At 43.7% G+C, this 15,346-nt stretch overlaps 1 protein-coding gene across 1 annotated transcript in view; it reads left to right on the forward strand.

Annotated features, from left to right (window-relative positions):
- The first annotated feature begins 613 nt into the window (after positions 1-613).
- Positions 614-15,346, forward strand: part of COL25A1 (collagen type XXV alpha 1 chain) — a 323,508-nt gene continuing 308,775 nt past the window's right edge. Inside the window, exons 1-2 of the mRNA XM_063336217.1 lie at positions 614-1,232; positions 1,797-1,866. Coding sequence (XP_063192287.1) covers positions 876-1,232; positions 1,797-1,866 — 427 coding nt within the window. The 5' untranslated portion in view covers positions 614-875. The remainder of the gene's footprint in view (positions 1,233-1,796; positions 1,867-15,346) is intronic.

The raw sequence follows: 15,346 nt of genomic DNA on the forward strand, positions 1-15,346 counted from the left end.
TGTTTTATGCCCCGCCGTGGGCACCACAGCCCGCTCGCAAACCGCCGTAAATTACCGCGGTTCTCCACAACTTCCCCCGGCGGGGCCGGACACCCCTCGCAGCCCCTTTCCCGGCCGCGGCCGCTGGCTCCCCCCGCCTCAAAACCCGCGGGGCGCTGCTTCCCCCACCGCCATTTGTTAGTCTAATTGCCCACCGCCTAGGTGAATACATTATGCTGATGAGGGCGGGGAGGTGGGCCGGCGGGCGGGCCCGGCGGCGCGGCTGACAGCGGGGCAGCGCGGGGGCTGCCTGCCTCTTGCCGCCTCCTGCCTGCGCCCTGCCTGCTGCCTGCCGCCCGGCCGGCGCGGGGGGTTCCTGCCGCCTGCGGGCTTCCCCGGCTGCTGGGCGCCGGCGGGCAGGTGCGGGGGAGGAGGGGGGGAGAGCAACAAGTCCGGCGGCGGGGAGGAGAGCGGGAGGCGGAGGAGGGGGGGGTTTGGGAGAGGGGGGGGGCGCTTCCCGCCCCGCGCCTGAAAACCTCTCTGACAAGTGGCAAACCCGTAGCAGAGCACGCTGCTCCTTCCGAAGGGCGGGTGGAAGCCGCGGGGGGCTCGCCCCGCACCCAGCCTTGCTGCCGCCTTTTGGCTGCCCCCCCGCAACCCCCCTCCTCGCCGCCCCCCGCTGCGGGGCTGAGTCGCGACCCGCTGCCGGCCGGCGGGCGCCGCCGCTTCCCCTGGAAAGTGTGGGAGCCGGTTGCGGGCTTTTCTTCTACTTATCGCGTTTTAAATTTTATTTTATTTTTTTTTTAAATTATTATTTCGCTTTTTTGTCGTTGATTTTCTCGTACTTTATTGCTATTACCTCTTTTGTTGCCGCTGTTTGCGAACTAATTGCCTCCATGGGGGGCGGAGGAAAGGAAATCAAAGGTGCCGCAGCTGAAGGGTGTAAAAGCGCGCCGGGGAAGAGCCGGGGAGCCGCAGGACGGGATGGCAGCGGGAAGCCCGGCAGCGAGAAGCCCGGCTGCGGCGGCGGGGAGCGGTGCGGCTCGGCGCTGGCCGCCCTCCTCTCAGCGCTCGCCGCCGCCTCCTGCGTCTACCTGGGGGTGCGGACCAGCGACCTCCAGGCCAGGGTCGCGGCCATCGAGGGCGCCCGAGGGGGTTTCTCTGCCGCCGCCCCGCTGCCGCCGCTGCCCGGCTTTTCCCTGGAGCAGCTGAACGCGATGATGCAGGAGAAAGTGGAGCGACTTCTCGCCCAGGTGTGCGGGACGGGGGTGGCCGCTCTCAGCCTTGTGCGTGTGCCGGGGATGGGGGATGATGTGTGCGGGGGCACGGGAGGCCGGCTGAGGCGATGGGGGCGGGGGGCGGCCGGAGCAGCTCCTCGGGCGGGAGAGAAGCGGGGAAAGCGAGCCCGCATCCCCGGGGGGGCGGCGGTGCCGGGGGAGGAGGAAGCGGTCTGGGGAGCGGGGGGCTGGCAGGGGACCCCAATGGGACCCCTCCGGCGTGGGGTCCCAATCCGTGACTTGCCGCCGAGCATCAGTCCCGACGTTTCCCCATCTCGGGGAAAAGATAAATAAAAAGCGGGGACGGTTGGGGGGGGGGAGAGCGGGGGCTTTGCGGCGGAGGTGGGAGAGAGCCGGTGGCGTCGGGCTTGTTTTTGTTGTTGTGGGGGGGCGGAGAAGTCGGTGAGACACCTTGGGTCGAGTCCAGGCGAGGAAGCGATCGCTGGCCGCGCACCCCATGGAATAGCGGTAAATCCCAGTCCGCGGCCGCGCGGGGTGAGCTCCCCCGGTGCCCTCACGCCGCTTCTCTCGCCCCCACAGAAATCCTACGAGCACTTGGCAAAAATACGAGTTGCGAGAGAAGCGCCTCCAGAGTGCAACTGCCCACCAGGTAACACACACAGCTTGGCAATCTCCTCTCTGAGGCTCGTAACGGGGGGGGGGGGGGGTGGTATCCCGTGTTTTTTCAAACACACATAAGTCGGATCCAGGGGCTGCCTCTTCCATCAACGGCTTTACCTTGGGTGGAAAAGGTGTAAAGCCCAGAATCAGCTGTTTCCACTGTGGCACTGGATTGGAAGTAATGCTAGTTAACCCCCCCCCCCCCCCCCCCCCCCGCCATGTTAGGCTGGGCGATTCCAAACAATAACACTTATTAATGATCTACTCTGGCAAGAAAAAAAAAAATATTCTGTTTCAAATAGGGTAGTACTGAATCAAGGGATTGTGTGCTTACCTTGGGAAGTAGAATAAAAGTTCCAAGCAAAAATATTGAGTGGTTTCTAACATGTATTGCAAAGGTGGAGAGTCCGTTGCAAGTTACCAGTAATAAACACAAGAGCTTTTCAGTCTTGTTTTTCTGTAGTTGTAGATGAAAGCAGTTCCCCTAGGATGGGATTGCAGGTTTCATACTGAGGGTTCAAAACTGTGTCTGTTTATGCAACCAGTGATGTTGCTAGACTTTGGAAATGGGGCCTCCTAGTACTGGGATGAGTTGTTTGTACACACATGCCGCAATGTTTCCTGTGCTTTTTTGTGCTGCTTTTTGACAGTCTGATAACTGGCAATATTGTTTTAGCTTTATACACTCCTGCAATATGTACCTGAGTTCCAATGGCACCTTAAAAATCAAGAAAATAATGCCAGTGTTTCACAGGGTGCTGTAGGAACTCCAGCATCCTCTGCATGATGAAGCACATTAGACACACAGTTTGCTTTATGTATCCTGCCGCTCTGTTTGAAAAAACATCTCCTTTACAGGTGGAATATCGACTGTCAGCAAGACTTAAGCCGATGATGTTTGCCAATGGGATGTGTGGTAGTGGTGTGTATATAAGGAAGGAGCTCCTCTGGTTTAGGTTTTAATTCCTGCCTCATCAGTCTGAAAGGACTACTGAATCTCAGTCTTTAAACTGACTCCAATGATTGGTAGAGTATTTTGCTGATGATACAACTGAGAGCTGGGGATTTACTGGCTGGTATAGGAGTTATCATGGCTAGTGTGAAAAGGACGATATATCTGACTAGGACTGTTTTAAAAGAGCGCACAGAATTAATCGACTCCCAGTTAGTTTTGGTAAGGAACATTGGTTTCCTGCTGTACTATATATAACTTTTTCCTTTTAGGCTAACGTGAGCATACAGTGTTGATCTTATTTTTTCTGTTGCTTAACTGCAATAAATTACAAGATTCAAGTTTGCGCACTAAGAATGAGGGTTGCTTGTCAGGTTGTATGCAAAGATGTATTCTGTAAGCCTGAAACATGGTTGATTTTGATGCCAAGCTCTTACCCTCTTCCTTCTCCTTGCTTAAATTCATCTGTTATAATGTTTTTGCTTACTATTTTCATACTAAAGGTCAGTATCTACTGTTTCACAGTTGGTGTTATGTGCTGCTTTACTTCCCCACTACCACTAGAGCTCCACATCATACCAATTTTTACCTGACTTTTTTCTTAAGAAGTATGCATTATCAAATAGATAATGAGCAGCAGAATATTCCTCACATGCATTGTAGAAATCCTCACTAGATGAAAGTCAAAATAAAGTGATCTGGGAAACGTTTTCGAGGGAGCAAAGCTCATCGGGCAAATTCACATGAATTATAATAAAAGAAAAAAAATAAATTGCAGAAAGGACTAGCTGGTATGGGGATTAGAAATGTGATACGGAGCTTTTCACCTCTGGGTAGCTATTTCAGTTTGGAAGCAAGTTTTGTAGTGACTGAAGGATGTTGCCATGTGATAGCCTCATTTCGGACGGCTTAAAATGAGTTGATGCTCTCATGCTTGTCGCCAGCGGACAGGTGTCTACCTCAAAATGGCATTGTCTTGGGAGCCTCGGCTGAGAGAAGGGCTGAGCAGCACCACCTGAGCAGTGCCTTCCTAACAGCAGGCATTAGGCAGGAGAGGACAGAGTGAAAAAATTGCTGTTTCTTCGTTTGGTTCACTCTGTTACAATTCCTTTTCCACTGGGCAGGATGGACTTTTATTTTCATCCTTAATGCTGCCATTACAAATTTGGACCACGGTGTTCGGAAAGGCATTTGGTTTAACAGGAAAAGTATCATGGAAGTGCAGTGGTTTTTCTGTTGCCTGCTATTAGTGAAGCCAAAGAGTAAACTGCCTCTTTTCTTCCCCACGTGATTCCATTTTGCTGCTTTACTCTGCTTGGCTTCTGTATTTCTTCCCTGGCTTTCTGTAATAATAAAATACATGTCTGTTAGAGATGACTTTGGAAAGCCTTCATGGTACAGAGGTGATTCTTTGAAACCTCTCTATGTCCCTGTAACATCCCTGTGAGAAAAGGCAGCTGCCAAATGGCCACCAAGACAGTTTCCGTCATCCTGCTCTTTAAAGAGAAATAAAGATTATTTAAAAAAAAAAAAAAAGGTGACATTGTTCTCTACCAGAAGAAGAGAGGGAAATTCAATCTGCAGACAGGAGGGTGGGAATGTGGCCTCTGATTTGGGATTGAAGTTATGCAACTGGTGTAGATCTCATTAGCTTGAGATGTTCATCCCCTTGTGGCTCTCCATGGCAGGAACTTGCACGTTCAAAGGAAACTGGGCTTGAATGGCTCAGATACCAAAGGCAGCCAGATTCCCAACTGCTCGGAGCTTGCAGAGCTCTCCACATGTAGCTCCTTTTAATTCAACAGTAGCCTTGAACTTTGTCTAGAGTGAAGAGTGGTCATGTTTCTCCTTAAAAACTTTGTTTTCACTAAATGTGCTTTTTCTAATTATTATTTTCTGATTTATAAAAAGAAGCACAACATGAGGAGACGTTAGAGTTTTGATTTTAATTCTGCAGGACTAAAACCAGATACCAAAGATTTTTGTAAATATTTTTAAAATGACAATAGCAGGCATTCTTTCTCCTCTTAAAGCAGAGTAATAAAGTTTGAAAAGTAAATGCATGCTGACATTCCTCTTAAATTACCTCAGCTCTAACAGGAGTGCCAGCTTAAATCCCATGCTTGCAACTAGCGCTGCAGTCACTGCCAGCAGTGAGCCTTCTGCACATAGGACTGGGGGGCAAATGGAGTGCCTAAAATTATTTTAAGTGTAACCAATTGATTTTTTTCCTTTGCCAGATTTATTTATTTAGTGTAAATTAATGTTTCCCTACTGTAAAAGGTGGACAACAACAAAAAAAGTAGATGTGTATGTAATTATTTCATATGTTTGAATCTTTCTTTAAATGGCTGCGGGAGCATAATCAGCTTTTATGAGGAACAGTCAAGCACAGTGCTGGATACTTCTTACCAAGTGCCAAGAATTATACTGTTGTGGAAAGAGTAACACGTGCAGAAAGCACAGGGATACTCCCAATTCAATGGAGTTTTAAGAAATTCTTAGGCTTTTGTAGATTCTTCAGACTCTTCTCTCCCAGAAAGGCTTCACATGTGTACCTAGGACCTGTGGACTTCAACAGAAATGAACACATGCCTGCATGTTTTAGTGAATTCATCCTTTATGGATGAATCCACTTTAAGGCTCATGTGCCATGATGTTTTGTTCTGGAAGTGGTCCTCAGAGCCTGCTCCGGCGGTCAGATGATGTTGGCAGAAGTAGGAGTCAAGTCTATTGACTAGGAAGGTTAGCAGGTGATCGTGTATGGTTTTGCATGTCCCTTTAGGCCAGTTCTGGGAAGCAATGTATTTTTTTTCTTCTCTTTTCAGGAAGACCTTTATAATGAATTTATTCCTTTAAAAAAAAAAAAATGAAACCAAAACCAAAAAAACCCCCCAAAAAGCCAACAGTATGATATAAATAGGAATGTGCCTATGTGCCATACACTTCTTTAACTCTGCATCGCCAAAGGATAGGTTGCATAACACAAGAGATGTTTTTTTATCTCTAACTGCCATGACACACTGTGTATGTATGCTCGCTGTAGCTTGCATGTAAAATGATGGGGTTTGCAGGTTTTGCAGTTTTTCTTTGGTTGAGTTTCACTTTTTCATTTTTTTTTTTCTTTCTCCACAGAACACTAGCTAAATTTCACGGGGTACCTGGTGAAGTTGACCAAACAAGTTTAGTTATGTTTTTCTTTTGTGCCATAGGCAGTTTGTTCCTTTGCTCTTTCTCTTCTATCTTTCCTATCAAGAAACCTGCATTTTTCTTCCTATTGTGTTCAGGTACCTGTGGCTTCAAACCCTTTCCAGGCACAGACGCTGTCATCATCCTTTCTTAGCCAGCTATTTTGTGCTGTTTTTGTAATCATGTCATCTTGATTCTCTGTTCCAATCTTAAAGAGCTTTATGGTTTGGCATTTGAAATGTCTCTTATTTCACTATGCAATTTGCTGTGATCAGGTTATAAAGCTTGTTTCAGTGTAGTGTGTATACAAACCTGTTTGTTCAGGAGATGAAATGCCATAAGCCAAGATGTTTTCCGGGGGATAGAGAATACCAGTTGGTCTTATTCTGGTTATAGTAATTTTCATGGGAAAACTGTGTTCTACGGCTACAGTCCTTTGGTAGGGTGATGAGTTTGCTCTATGTTAGTTGGTAGCAGCATGAATGGCAAAAATCAACATGTTTTAGCATCCCAGTGCCGTTTTTGTCTTCCTAAGCATCTAATGTTTGTTTTGCCATGTAGTGGAAGTACAGTTTGGGCATTCTTTCTTATTTCCGTGTTTTCCATAAGTACTGTTTCCTGCGGCATTTTGATTAGTGAGGCTGAAAGAACGGAGGAGAAATCAATTTTGGGGATTAAAAGAATCCTGAAATAGGTATCAGAGGGTATTACTTTTTTTAAAAAAATTATGATTCAGTTCTGTAAAGGCTGAAGAGGTAAAGAAAAAAGGAGCTGACTTAAGTGTTTACCAGTAGAGAGAGACAGAAGAAAATAAGATAGAGATATATATAGAAAGTATCCATATATATATAGTATGTTTTTCCCTATTACTTAAAATTCCAGAGTATGCTATCTGAACCTAGCTCCCAGCACTACTTATTTCTGCCATGTTGGTATCATCTATTTGCTGAATGCAGTGCTCAGCTCTAATTTTGTAATTTTTCTGACAGGGCTTTGAGTTCCCCTTTCATACCTTCACTGGTTTGATATTTTTCATTTCAGTTCCTAGATAAAGATGTTTATTGATGTGCAGCAGCATGCAACCTTCTGGGTAGTCTGTTGTCTTGTTTGGATGACTGATTAGAGATACTGTTTTCTCCCCACAGAATAGCTAAATATATTTTATTGGCTAAGATGTGACCTTTTAATTCCCTTCCCTCTGGGTAAGGAGATAGGGTGTGCAGCATGATGAATGAAACATACTGTGGCTCAAAGGAGAACTGATTGACAGCAGACTGCACCAGATTTCTGTCTTTTGTAATATTACTGATGGCAGTGGTGGTGTAACAAAGGTTGATTTGACCACGAAAGTATTATTAACAAAAGTTTTTTTTTTTCTATGACTTGAATTAAAATTTATTGAACTTCCATGGTTTTGTAAAACAAGGTGTATTAAAAGGAAGGTTTGATTGCATGCATTGACTGTTCTTATATGAGATTAATATTAATAAAAGAACATGTATTTTATGTTCTTATGATTCCTTCCATGTGGCAGCTCTCCATCTCCAACTGGTGAAGTGTCAAAGCAGTTCAACTACAGAGTCATAGACTCATAGAATGGTTTGGGTTGGAAGGGACCTTGAAGATCATCTAGTTCCAACACCCCTGCCCTGGGCAGGGACACCTCCCACTAGACCAGGTTGCTCAAAGCCCCATCCAGCCTGGCCTTGAACAGTTCCAGGGATGGGGCATCCACAACTTCCCTGGGCAACCTGTTCCAGTGTCTCACCACCCTCACAGTAAAGAATTTCTTCCTAATATCTAAATCTCTTAAGAGGAGCCTTAAACTCTTGCAGTGTGAGAAGTGGCTGTTAAGCCTACTTCTGCAGCAATGCTTTTACTCTGTGGGTTTTTGAGTGTTTTGGGGTGTGTGTTTTTTTTTTTTTCCTTCTCTTTCTTAAATTGTTAAATATATGCATTTATTTCCTTAAAGAGTCTCTCAAGCTTGGATAACAGTTCTGTTCAGCAAAACTCACCCCCCTGCCCCTTTCCTTAAAGGTCAGTGGGTTTTTGGGAATGTGTTGCCAGAAGAACAGCGCTGCTGCACCTGCATTATAGCACTCATCCTCCTTCGCACTCCCTTCAAAATTTATTGTCTGCAGCCTACCTGTCTATTTTTTTGTATATTTATCACAGTAAAAATCAGCTGGCTTTGAAAACAGCATGGCTGACGGAAGCTGTCTGTTATAGGGCCTCTTAGGTCACCAGATAGAGCCATATAATTAATACGTTCAAGTTACCAACCTTGTGAAACCATCCACACCTTTAATGCACACAGAACTTGAGTCCCGTTGCTAACTACAGCCCCTTCAGGAAGACTCATCTACGCAGAACGCTTTTTCTCTTCATTGTTTCAGATGATTTCCTAAATCAGCCACAGAAAGGAAATCTGACTGCTTGCTTAGAACTATTGGGAAGATGTAAGAAGGCATAGAGTAATACAGGCTGGAAGAAGCAGCTTTCGCCCTATAGGATTAAAGCTGCAGCTTGCAGTCAGATAATGCACGCAATACCGAGCACGATGCTGCAGGCTTGCTTTTGGGAAGCTTGTGGACTGTCACGTTTTTACTGGTTAGAGTAGAGCAGTGCCTGCTTACGTTCATCTGCTTGGGTCTTTTCATGTGATTAAGCAGAAAAAGTAATAAAAGAAATAAAATAAAAGAAAAAAGTAATAAAAGTAAATGTCAGGACAGATTTTCAGAATTGAGAGCCAAATTTGAAAGTGTAAGATGCATATGTACCTTTCATGCAAATACAGCTATTTTTCCTCTGTGTAGACCTGAACAACTTTAGAAAGACAGGTCGGGTTGATACCCCAGGAGAGCTTCTTATTCATGCTTCTGTTCTCTAGAGCAAATGTATCTAGGCCATTGTTGTCAGGTATTTCCTTCCATGTGGTTCACAACTGCAGTTCACATCTAGTCAGTCACGGCTCAACAAGTTGTTGGATCTGCCTTAATTTTGTGATTAAGTGCAGCAGCCTCATGTAAACAGTCTCTTCAGTTAAAAATGTGCAGCTCTGTAAATAGGTAAAAGTGTAGTGCAAGAAATTGCAGATGCATAGATGTGCCTAAGCTAAAATAATCTACTGTTTAAATATTTCCATAGGTTGCCTAGCTCTTAGCAGGCAGGCTACAATTTCCTTATTTGTGAAGTATACCCCTTGCCCCATCCTTCGTGTTCACGAAGATAACCTGATCATTGTGCTCTCCTTATAACAACTTTTTAAGCATGGCGGAAGACAGTCTTGTCTCTGATGCACACTATAAAACTTCTTATCCGTCATTCTCCTCCCCTTCTCTTCTGTCTTGTCTGTTTTTTCGGGAGTGTGAGAGGCATGGGATTATACTAAAATTTATTCTTGTTTATACACGCAGATGTATGTTTATAGGAACAGGCGTTTACATGCAGTTGTAAATATTGCATGCGTGTTTGGGGAGAATTATTTCTTCTTGTGCTTTGAAACAGTTGAAGATGCCTGGCAAGGTTTTGATGAAAGATGAAGTTGTTATACACTCATGTAAATATTTTTACTAGAAATATATGTTCTTATAATTATCACAGATGTGATGACAGCCCTTTGTAGGGCAAAGAAACAATAAATGAATGATGAGAGTGTAATAACAGAGGTGATAAAACTGAGATGTTACTTTTTCTTTTAGAATGATCTGAAAATTAGTACAATGATTTCAGAGACTTCTGCTTAGACACTAAGAAGCAATGTAGCTCTTAAGCAATGACATTTTGTCCTACACTGTCTTAAATTGAGCACGAAGTTGTTGACTATAAAGAAGCTATAGTTTTCCTTAAAATGTGCACAGATGAGTTACGTGAGGAAATAGATGAAGGTCTGTGAAAATCAGTGCTTCTAGTTCAGTCTACGTTAGGCATTAGAACTATCATCTTGGTTTTTGTTGTGCGTGAAACTCATCTTGCAATTATGTTGTGTTGTGTGAGTATATTAGAAAGCTTCTTTAATAATTTGTCTATTTTTTTTTAAGTGCTTAGGAATTTAAATTTGGGGTTGCGTGAACATGACTTACAGATTTATTTCATAAATGTTTACCTTTGCCAGTATGTCTTGTTTGGGCTCACAACGGAGAGTGGATCACAAGTTCACAGATTCCCAGGGAGGTTGAAAAGAAGGTTGTACAGGGAATAACGATGGACACAAGTCACTCTGAGTAGCTTCCCCTACTCTTCTGTGGCTCTTCTAGAAGCTTAGCTGAAGAAGTGCCGAGGAGAGGAAGAAGGGTATCAAATGATCTTTCTTTTTGATCTTTGATCCTCTTGGTAATGCAGTACACTGTGCTGTGTAAGGGAGCAGTGTGATGTTTTTGGTAGTCTTTCATGCACTGCCATAACTTGGGCACGCAGTAGGCTGCCTGCCGAGCCATGGGGATGTAGCATAGAATATAGCTCGCTACGGCAGGGGAAAACCCACGTAAAGCCAGGTGGCTGATCCACTGTTTTCCGCTGACTGGAATAGCTGCCTCCTGCCATTTCCTGGTACTACTTCAGTCTGTGGGTACCTGGGAGGTGCTTCCTCTGAGAAGCCAAAGATTTGTGGAAGTGTTTTATTGCCTCTTCTCCTTCTTAAAAATAAGAAGCTGAACTAATTATCTCATCAGCTTGGCTCTTCCCCCCACTTTTGAAGAGTTTTAGTAAGGGGCTGTAGTGTAAGAGCTGTAAATATCATGAGAGGAAGACTGTAGAAAATAAGTAGTATTAAGGCCTTTGCTGTTCTGCCATTTGCAGTTTATGCTGGTTTAAGAAAAATCCACGTATTTTACCCTCCGCTTGAGTATTTTCAATATCCCTTCTCTGAATATAATAGCACAGAAAAAAAAATCATACCACAAGTATACACTAAAGGTTTAGTTTATCAATGGGGTTCTTCCCGTAAATATAAACTCATTCTTAGTGGACTGTGCTTAAGATTATGCTGAAAAGCTGCTATTTAAAAGATCTTTTCTAAAATTAGGGGTGGGGGCTGAGGAACACAGAAGGAGTTTTGAAACCAGGAAAACGTATTGAAATTTGGAGACCAAAATCTTTTAGCAGAGGTGTGGCTGCCACTGCAGTAACAGATTTGTGTACGCGTATCTGAAAGCAGAACAGCACCCCGTAATTTGAAGAACACTAAATAAAGTCTTTACAAAGATATACCTGTGATTAAAATCCCGTACGATCTGTAAGAGCAGGAGCGTGGCTGGCTGCAGCCTGAGGCCTAGCTCGTGCTGGTAGTACCAGTTGTGTTGCGAGGAAATGACGTGAGGTTTCTTTTGTAGTGGTGCTTCAGCTGGATGATGGTAGGGTTTTCGTGGAGGACTGCAGTGCTGAAAGTCAAACTGTACGCACCTTAAGTTGAGGAGGTATTTCCTTTAGCTGGCACCTCTAATAATCTCTTAAGAATATGAGAACCAGCTGCTGGAAGGCACCCCTCCTCTTCCTCCCTGCCCTGTGCCCATACCCTCTGAGTCAGCTCCTGCTCTGGTTCCCTTGATGTTCTAAGGGGAAGCCTTGATACCTGAGCATAGGGGATTAAAAGGTTAAACTCCATAGTCTGTGTATTAATGTTCTCTCCTCCAGTCACAGAGTTTACATCTATATAATGTCCAATGGCATCACTATGAAAAATACTGTTACGTGTTGGATGGAGAGTCTCCGTACTGTCAACTGTTCTGCTGCTTTTTATCAAATGTTCCCTTAATGTTTCCACTTCCACTGCTGTACTACTGGTTACTGCCAGGTGAAGGATGACAAATGCTGAGAACTGTCACTTCAGCTTGACATACAAGTGATTAATGTACTATTGATTTCACACCCTTCACGTCTCGGACAGGATAGCTGTCTCAAACTTCAGTAAAAATACTTCCGACCTCATAATTTGGTCCTTGTACCAGAAGATGTGCTCTGTGCAGACATTCTAAGTGGGGTCGTTGTTAAGGTGGTCCTTATGGCAGTGCTGAGCTTGAACTCTTCTTTGTTCTCTGTCCTGGTGGATGGTCGACATTCATTTGTGTCAGTGAATAATATGCAGCTTCGGGAATAGCTTTAGTTGGCACTTACAAATGAGAGCAGTGGTATCACAGAAATGGATCGTGGTGTTTGCTGTGTGTGTTTATGAAGAGGTCACAGTTCAGTAAGGATCATCTTGCATGTGGTTCCCAAGTGGTGCCTGGCAGTAGGCACACAGAATACTGATGAACCAGAGAAGCTAAAAGACATGGTGGCATGGCATCAGTTTAAAATGAACCAGTGCTTAGACAGCCATTGTCAATACTTACTTAGAGTTGGTATCTTTTGTGTAACGATGACAGCCATGTTTGCAGAAGGCTGGAAATGTTTCTGGATGTGAAGATGAAGTGCTTTTCCAATGCAGCAAGCATGTAAGTGCACTGTGTGTCTTCAGTGTAGGGAAACTAATCTTAGTGAAGAGAGATTAGTATTTAAGCCTGACAGTTGTGGATTTCGCGTTAGGACGGCTTTGCATAATTCCTTACTTTGAATTCCGGGCTGAGCCACATCCTGATGTGCGGTAGGAGGACTTCCGTTTAGCACATTCAATTAAGAAGCGGCACATAAGCCATTAGAGTGGCCAGTTAAAAAGAAGCATGAGCCTTGAAAACTGAACCACCAGCGATGAGGGAGAAATTTGGCAAGACTGAAAGCCTCACTTTTTTTTTTCCCCTCTCTCTTAAAATTTGCTGCTACAACATGGTCTTTTGATGTATTCTAAACAATACCAGTCCATTTTAGGATAATAGGGAGAAATTAATCTGTTTTCAATGTGTATGATAATAACTGGAACATTCTGGAAACAGTCTGGAAAACAGCTCTCACGGCAACTTTGAAGGAATACACAATAGAGGAAACATTGTGCTTAGTTGTCCTTGCGATAATTCATTAAGTGAGAGCTCCATATTGTGACTGTATTCCTCTACAGGATTGTAAAGGTGGGGTAGAATGTCCTCATGTTTGAGTTGTTCATCTGTAAAATAGAACTGATATAAATATACTAACCAAAGCGTGCTGAAGACTTACAAGTACAAAGTATTCATAATTTTGTATAAATTTACTGTCTTGAGGAGCAGAAGTTTATTTCTCTCCAATGCATTCCTCTCATCTCCTTTTTAATTTTGGTAATCACCTCTCTGTGCTCCATTTTGATCATCAGTGCAGGACGGAATTGGATGGAATCTGTTGAAGTGTCATTGCTGGCAGTTGCATGTTCATTTTCTGAGGATATTGAAATGGGATCTTGTATAGTGCTCTTTCTTCTTCCCTTAAGTTACTGAATCATTACGTGTGAAGGTAGCTGCAAATATATCAATTTGTAACTGAAATAATCTTTTAGGAACTTTATTGGAGGATGTTTTTGTTTTAAAACCAAGCCAACCCTGAAGAATCTTCTTAATTGAGCAGGTGGGCAATGCCAGCTCAGATCACTTATTCAGGGACAGAAGTAGCTTCTTGTGCTACCACAATTTCTGATATCCAAACATTATTTTACTTTTAATTGAAGGTAGGTGAAAGTAGCCTTTAACTGGAATTCTGGCTGACAAGAATCAGACCATATGTACTATCAGACCAATAATATGTGCAAATACGCTACTTTAGGCCATTAATAGTTCCAGAGATTTTAACTGAAATCACTAGTTACTCTGGAATCTGTGTGTGGCTGTTGGTGGTTTTTTTTGTGTGTGTTTTTTTTTTTTTAGTTTAGTGGTTTGTTCCCCTCCCCCTTCGATCCTGTTTATATGTGCAGCCATTATCATCTACTTTAGCTTTGATATATAGTTCTTTTCCATCATACAAATACTATTTTTTTTTTTATTAATTTACTGTTCAGTTTATCATTTATTCTTTCTGATCTCTGGGCAAGAATGTTACGTCTGTATCTACTTCTAGGAATACAGAATTATTTTTGTAATTTTGTAGGAGTTCTGGCTGCACTTGGGGACAGTCTGAACAGTAGGAATTATTAAATGTATTTATCTTTATGTGAAAGTTGCATGTTCTCACATCTCAATTCATAGTTCACAGACTCAGTGAGTATTGTTCTGAGGATTGTTGATTGTTTAGAAGTGATTAGATAAAGCTACTAAAAACTTTACAGAAGTGTTCCAAACATCAGTTCTGAGGGATAGAAAAAGAGAGACCCATATATACAGCTGGACCTTCATCTTAATTTCCTTACCAACATGACTGAATTCTGCACATGCATGTGTTTTGTTTTTTTTTTCTACTCAAATAGATTTTTCATACTTGCACAAGAGGTGATCCTTCTATTCAACTCGGACTATTGTTTTAACTCTGTGAACTAGCTCTCCCATTCCCCACTGTGCCCAAATGTTCCTCTCCTTTCTTTATGGAAGCATTAATTAGGATTTTGTAAATTTCTTTGCATGCAGTGGCATGAAAAGGTTGAAGATCCCTGTTTGGGCTGTCAAAATCTGGAATAATGATAGAATAATAGAGTATCGCAAGTTGAAAGGGACCCATAAGGATTACTGAGCCCAAATCCCTACTCCTTACAGGACTATCTAAAACTAAACCACAGGACAAAGAGCATAGTCCTACTTGAACTCTGACAGGCTTGTTGTTGGGACTGACCACCCTCTCAGTGAAGAAACTTTTCCTAATGTCCAATCTGAACTCATCCAATGCAGCCTCGTTCCATTTCCTTGTGTCTTATTGCTGGTCACCAGCAAGAGGAGATCATCTCCTCACCCTCTGCTGCCCTCCTTGAGGAAGTTGTAGACTGCCATGAGGTCACCCCTCAGCTTTCTCTTCTCCAAGCTGAACAAACCAAGTGACCTCAGCTGCTCCTCTTAAGTCTTGCCTTCAAGACCTTTCACCATCTTGGTGGCCCTCCTATGGATGCACTCTAATAGTTTCATGTCCTTCTTATGTTGAGGCACCCGAAACTGCACACAGTGCTCAAGGTGGGGCCCCACCAGTGCAGTGTAGACAGTCACCTCCCTTGACTGGCTAGCTATCAACTAGAAACTCAACTACTTTGTGGTCACTGTGACCACAACAGCCACCAATCACCACTTTGCCCGCAACTTCCCCTCTGTTTACAAATAACAAAACTCTGAAGGCACCTTTCCTAGTTGGCTCCCTTAGTCCCTGCACCAAGAGACTGTCTTCAACATGCTTCAGGAGTGTGCTAGCAGAGGGGAGAATACCTTAGTCTGTGTTGTTAAAAGACACGTACATGCTCAGAAGAAAATCCAGTTGTCAAAGACTGAGGTGAGTAAGGAGGAACACACCATAGTAG

Source organism: Chroicocephalus ridibundus, chromosome 5 (genome assembly GCF_963924245.1).
Source record: "Chroicocephalus ridibundus chromosome 5, bChrRid1.1, whole genome shotgun sequence".
In the NCBI taxonomy this organism is placed as follows: domain Eukaryota; kingdom Metazoa; phylum Chordata; class Aves; order Charadriiformes; family Laridae; genus Chroicocephalus; species Chroicocephalus ridibundus.